The 6,726-nt window shown below is 45.2% G+C and overlaps 1 protein-coding gene across 1 annotated transcript; it reads right to left on the bottom strand.

The window, feature by feature from the left end:
• Positions 1-245: 245 nt before the first annotated feature.
• Positions 246-4,029, bottom strand: NRIP2 (nuclear receptor interacting protein 2). The gene is made up of 6 exons (XM_075205523.1): positions 3,529-4,029; positions 2,626-2,874; positions 2,004-2,086; positions 1,088-1,176; positions 688-740; positions 246-606 (listed from the first exon to the last, which is right to left on the bottom strand). The coding sequence occupies exons 1-6, from the start codon at positions 3,727-3,729 to the stop codon at positions 481-483; spliced, it is 801 nt and encodes a 266-aa protein (XP_075061624.1). The 5' UTR covers positions 3,730-4,029; the 3' UTR covers positions 246-480.
• Between the last annotated feature and the right edge of the window lie 2,697 nt (positions 4,030-6,726).

Here is a 6,726-nt window from a genome sequence, read left to right as displayed (position 1 = left end):
GTTTAGTCAAGGTGCAGACTTGCACCTTCAGCTGGATTACCTCCTATCTCTAAATGAGGTCTTTCGTGTCCTTATGTTGCTGTCAATCTACGCTGAATGTAATCGCTATGTGGTTATTCACATTACGCCTGATACGGTGCAGTCACTCACAACCATCATAGTGCTCATCCTCCACAGCCTCCACTGACACATACACTGTCCCTGGTACAGTTATCCCTCCTATATACATCAAACACATATTGTCATTGTACGTGAAAAATTATTTCCTTTATAAAGAGCTGTAATGGATGCGTCATTTCTGTCTATTCCATGGTACATCTTTTGCAGTGAGTAAAAGTAACATTAGTTTTTGGCGCCATTCCGATGTACATTCACCACGATGGTGAAGCTGAACATGTCCATGAAGATGATGTATTAAGCATGGAACTTGTGCTTTGGATTTGATAGTGCAGTTTTGCCCTCTGACCAGTAGATGGCATCTTACTGCTTACTGGGGCTGATCACAGCTTCAGTCTTCTCTGCCATTGGGTGGTTGTTTAAGGAGGTCAAGAAAGGGATCACTTGGGATGGAGTTTTCAGGACACCATACTCCAGATCTAGGCAGCTCTGCGGGAGAAAAATGAAGTCACAGTTGTGTGTTGCACAGTCGCCCCCAGAGCTCAGTAGGAGAATGCACAGAGAACCTACCTTGAGTGATACCAGCGTTTCCAGACCAATGCAGAACTCCGCACTGTTGTCATCTGGGGGGGATAAACCCGAGTCATTTATATTATAATACAAACTAATGATATACCTATTTCAAAAGGGTACCCCTTATCAATAATGAGCAATCAGGCTGCCTTTTTGTTTGGTCAATTCTAGACTACACCAAGCTACCCTGTTATTCTCTCTCTCTCTCTCTCTCTGTATATATGTATATACTATATGTAGTAATATATACTATATTTATATTTATACCTGGAGACAGTTTTGACAGTAGCCAGACGCTGCGAGTCCTCTAACATACGTGGGAGTAGCAACGTTATCTTCTATTATGTTATGCTCTTATTTTCTGGGTGGTCAGAAAAAGCGCCGTTTGGTGTCTTACCCACAATCACCGCTTTGACTGTCAGCTTCTGGCACCCCAGTCCAACTTCCATGGTCAGCTGCTCTGGAGGACCATTTGTGACTTCCAGCCTGCAAGTTAAATATAAAGTGTGTAACATCTAATTAATGAAAGTATGGAATGTAAAATGTAACTAATTTTCCAAAAATGTGGGGAGGTTTGGTTTCTACTCTTTACAACATATGCAAAAGTTGGAGCAGAGTTCTGTTCAGAGTCATTTATAAAAACTGGAGAGTGGGTGTGCGAGGCAGATAAACATGTAAAAAAAACTCAAGCGCAAAAGGTATTCGAGTTTAAAAAAATGCAATACCACTTATGGCCAGTAGGTGTCCTGTAGAGCTGCTATAGTATCTGCCTCCACTAGGGGGAGTTTGAGAGCTGAAAAGCCGATTCACAGTAGGGGGCTAATCACCTTTGCCTTCTTGGGGCACTTGAAATGTAGCCTGGCCGCCAGTTACATCTGCAGACTAGCTCCTATCTCCCCCAAAGCGCATTGGTGGCCATATTGGAGCCTACAGATCCTTACATCTATTGCTTGACCGTGACATTACGCTTAGTACCTTAGTACAACACTATTACTTTGCACACGGTCCATACCCCAAACAGAACTGTTCCATTTGATCCTACTCTTCACCCCTCCTCTAGAATGTAAGATCTCATGAGCAGGGTCCTCTCTACCTTATGTCTCATGTCTGTCCCTTTGTCTACCTTATATGTCCATTGTCGGATCTGATGCTGAATGGTTTCTATTATTTGTATCCATTTATTATTCTGCTCATTGTACCCCCATACCTGTTGTTACGATACTGTTATCATATATGTCAGGCGCTACGGAATCTGTGGTGTTATATAAATAAATGACGATGATGATGATGATTTTTTTGGGGCTCTCTCTTACCCCAATCTTTTGACACACGTTTTGGAGATGAGGTTCTCTTGTCGCTCAATGCACAACTTTGCAGAAACGTCCCGAGTGCAAACCTGAGGGTAACCCAAAGAGAAGAGCATTGTGGGAATTGGCAGGAAAGGAGATTGGAACTCGCTCAGTTTTGCTATATTCCTCCAGTAAACACTGGAGATTTACGTTGTGTAATTATATTTATTATTGCATGCCACCAATAACGTGTTATAGTCTTATTGATGGATCACTTGCACCACGTTAATCTTGCTTTATTCTCTTTATGAAGAACTTTGTGACACCGACCACATTTCTCTATTGCCTACAGGACATACAGCTCTCCCTGCATGATGCAGCATTAATCAGACATTAGCAAAACCCTTAGAGCTTAGTTCATGCTGTTACATTACATTTACTAAAATTGAATTATCCTTGCATTAATTAACCCTACAAGGTACAGTCAGTGTGTTGCTATGTTACCGATTACATTATCTGGCTAATGCTGACAGTAACTGGATAATGACTTCTGTGCAGAATAGTTGATGTTGTACTTAGTGATGTTTGTGTACTATCTTCTGTTGTGTTGTGCATATGAATAGACATATAGCATTGTGAGTCTAACCTTACAGGGGATCAGAAGGGAGTCTTCTTTCCAGCCCGCCGGGGTCTCCTCCGATGGGTGGGTGGGCTGCAGCTGGTCTCCCCGTTCGCGGACCGGATTTGTGTCTGCATCACAGTGCTTAGGTGGTCTGATACCTTCATCAGGAGACGGTGTCCCCGGGTCACACGGGGGGAGTGATTGGGCCAAGCTGCTGGTTTCCTTGACTGGGCTCCCCCCCAGGAGACGCCTCTGGATCACACTGTGAGGTTGCTGCATCCACAACAGAAAGCCAGTCAGTCATGTGACTCTGCAGAACCTTCATCATCAGCTTTACCCACTGATCCATCCCCTGTCCCTGTGTACTGCCTCAGGCTGCATGATCCCCTGATTCATACCTGTACCCCATTATATCTGAGGGTGCACTGTGACCCCTGACCACCCCTGATTCATCGCTGTACCCCGGTATATCTGTGGGGGCACTGTGATCCCAACACTGACTCATACTGTGTCTGGCTGGATGACCCCCTGATTCATCCCTGTACCCCATTATATCTGTGGGTGCACTGTGAGCCCCCACACTTATCAGTCCCCTATCTTTCTGTATATCTGAGTGTGAGCTGTGAGCCCAGCAGTCTGCTCCCTATCTGCGTAGTTGGGTGTGCACTGAGTGTCCCCCCCTCTCTGCACCTCTGTGTGTTCTATATGAACCCCCTCGCCCTCAATTGCCTTTTTCCTATATCCACACAGACCGTATACGTCTCATACATTCTTCCACTTTGGCTCTTACATGTTACTAACCAGGATCTTTGGTGCTTCATCCCCTCAGTCATTACAATCTTGTCCTATCTGTTCATTGGAACCAAAGTGCTGTTCTCACTGCCCCCCACCTCTGTGCCCCCACTTCCCCTACCCACCTCCGCTCACCAGGTCTTTAGAGGTGCCCAGTCTCCGGAGCTGGTCCAGAGGCAGCAGGTCCGCAGAATCCTTGTGCACAAACTGCGTGGCTTGTTTCAGACGTCTCTGCTGGTGCAGAACCGCAGAGCTCCTCAGGTCCTGCTCTTTTCTGGGGGAACCTCTGAGCCTGGCACCTTCTCCCAGCCCCCCGGGGGGCCTCTGACAGCTCATGGCGCAGGACAGGACCCTCAGTGATAGCTGCAAATCCTTCACAACTCAAACTGTCCCACCCCCTATCCTGTATCCTGATGTTATTCTCTTCCTTCTTCTGTCAGTCTGTTCTCTTATTGTCTTTTCTCCATCCCTCCCCTCCCTCACTCTCTTCTCAATGATCTGTCTTCTCCCTCTCTAGTATTCTGGGGATTCCACTATGAAGCCCCCTCCTCCTGCTCTGCAGTGATTCCCTTCCCTGTGTCTCCTCCTTTACAACCTCTCAGTTCCCTGCCTCGCTCACCCCCCCCCATCCTCTATTCCAATCTCTTTCCCTATCACCCAGCTTTGATGTATACTCCTTTTAGTCATTTTAATAGGTCCCTCTGTCGTCTGGAGCTGATCCTGTAATAACATCACGTCCAAGCAGTTACATATGTGCAAAGCCACAGGATGCTGCAGGAATCCTGTGTGATTTTCAGGGTTACATCATTTTACTGACCGCTAGCAATTTTACTGACATATTATTGTGTCAGATAAACATTTGTCCTGAACTGAAAGTAGAAGCGTCAAAATAATAATTATTATTTTGGTTTATTTATATAGCGCCAATCATATTGCAGAGAATATGTCAGTCCCTGCGCCATTGGAGCTTACAGTCTAAATTCCAACTGGAACGCCCGGAGGAAACCCCACGCAAGCAGGGGGAGAACATACAATCTCCACACAGATAGGGCTCTGGTCGGTATCAAACTCATGATCCCAACGCTGTGTGGCGGCAATGCTAACCACTGTGCCGCCCTGCTGCCCTTTCGGCTACAAATAGGGGACAGATATTGTAAGCAAGAGATTTACAAGCCTCAAGATAATCATTGGAGGGTTCAGTGTTTTACTGACCTCTACTTTATTCTTACTAACAGGTGAAAATCTGTCTTCTACGGGGTTGTCGGTAAATTTACTTACTGATAATTGGCCTCTGTGTTGATTACATACTGGTTTCATATCATCGTCATCATCATCATTAATTTATATAGCGCCAGCAAATTCCGTAGCGCTTAATGGTTTCAGAGAATGGAACCCACTAATTTGCTTTTAAACTGTTTTGTTTTGATTTTAGTTGCTTAGAAAATTAGTACATTCTGATTGTTACCAAGACGTCAGTGATCTATTCCCTACATTGTCTTTGGTTCATGTCGCGTTTCCTGCAGCAAAAGAATCCGTACGACAGCTAAATAAATGTAAATATTTGCAGAAAACTGTTTTGTTTTTCTGTGCAGAACAGTTTATGTGTTTAATAAACATGTGTAATATAAAAAATATGAATATTTTGTTTACTAAATAGCATTTTTCTTCTATTAAATATACAGAAAAAACATGAGAGTCGTTTATTTTCTGCAGAGAATTGGCCTTTTCCTGACTATTTAATGTCTGCAATCTGTCTTGTTGTTTATCTCTTGAAAATTCTCCACGTCATTGCAGTGACACCTATATAATCATAGGATGAGACGAGGCAGCTGCAGCTCAGTGCACCGACCTATTCATATAAACATAATTATATTGTACGGAGTCCTCCCTAGTGGTGCCTGCGGGTCGCCCACCCAGCTGCAGCTCAGTCTCCGGGTCATGCAGGTTAACCTGGACAAACGAGACCCCTGCACATGTTGGTGTGATAGAGCTGAACAGATTTTTTTGATTGAAACACGTACCTTTATTTTGCAACAAGATACCTTTCAACATAACTTTAAAGTGTGATGGAGGAATGGGATGGAGGGGGTCTGGGAGGGGTGAGATAGAGGGGGTCAAGGAGTTGGGGGGCACAGACCCAAAGCTTTATTGAAAATACAGACACATATGGGGAGAAGGGGAAGAAGGAGACAAAATCAATCGTCTTCTTCAGATGTATTTTGTATGGAAACATGGTGAAAATAATGGGCGGCTGGTAATCTGCGGCATCAATCTGCAGTTATTCACACGTTGGATGAATACACTGGACACATTTTCTTTCTCAGCATCATCTCTCATTGTCATCCCTCCCACAGTGTGATAGTGGGGAAACCATTGTGTAGTCTGAAGGGGCTTCCTAATATCCCCTCTTCTCCCAATGACCCCTTGATGACTGTGACCGATGACCGGGTTAACGGAAGATACTTCGTTGGCTCGGGGGGAATTGCTTTGACTAGGATATATCCCAGTCCTTCCCACAATAACTCACATAAGTCTCTCACAGAATGCACCCACCCTCTTGGCTTCCCAATGTCACATAGATCACGTTCAGCTGCACTCTAATCTCTCCTTGTCTCCACGTGAGAACAGTCTCTGCCGGACACTCGTCTTCTTTCGTACGTCTCTCCCATCTTCGAACATCGGTCTTGGTGGAACCTCTTTCATTCCTCTCCTGCTCTCACCCTCAGAAAGGCTGTCACATCCTTCTAGGCCACAAGGCTGAGTTATAATCTTTTTTAATTCTAGTAGCCAGTTTTAGCTTTGGTAGAACAGGACTGGTGAACCGTTAGCCCATGTGCCAATTGTAGCTATTCAAACTTTTTTGGTGACCCACATCATATCCAACAACCTCTGTATGACATCATTTTCTAATAGTATTTGGCCATCGACCGGGACCGGGAAGGAAAAATCAATGTGCAATTAGCATACAGATAGGGCTTTCGATCTGTCCCTTTCCCAGGTGAATATGCATAGGCAAACCGAGAGGGGGTTTCCTAGTGCCTGGAAACTCCCCTCCAGGCCTGGGGCACTGTATGATTGAGGTGGCTGGACTCTGCCCCCCGCTTCACACAGCTCAAACTTGAAAAGGGAGAGCTGCGTGCAACAGTAGTGCACTCAGCATTGCCCATGTATATTATAGGGATAGGAAGAGTTGGAGAGCAACCAAGCACTGTCTAAAATTACAGCCACGCCCCCATGCATGCTGATCACGCCTATTGGCAGCGTGGTGTGGAAACCCCCCTCTACAAATCCTGCGTTTGCCCCTGATATGGGGGGAGGGATAGGAAATTATTT

Source organism: Mixophyes fleayi, chromosome 4 (genome assembly GCF_038048845.1).
Source record: "Mixophyes fleayi isolate aMixFle1 chromosome 4, aMixFle1.hap1, whole genome shotgun sequence".
NCBI lineage: Eukaryota > Metazoa > Chordata > Amphibia > Anura > Limnodynastidae > Mixophyes > Mixophyes fleayi.
The sequence above is the reverse complement of the archived record's forward strand: the minus strand, read 5'-3'. Positions and strand labels throughout refer to the sequence as shown.

Excerpts from the sequence above, each read along its gene's own strand:
- NRIP2 (XM_075205523.1), bottom strand. The coding sequence starts at position 3,729 with ATGAGCTGTCAGAGGCCCCCCGGGGGGCTGGGAGAAGGTGCCAGGCTC. Across the intron at positions 1,177-2,003 it reads ACGTGTGTCAAAAGATTGGG|GCTGGAAGTCACAAATGGTC; the intron begins GTAAGAGAGAGC and ends TTTAACTTGCAG. Across the intron at positions 741-1,087 it reads AGTCAAAGCGGTGATTGTGG|ATGACAACAGTGCGGAGTTC; the intron begins GTAAGACACCAA and ends TATCCCCCCCAG.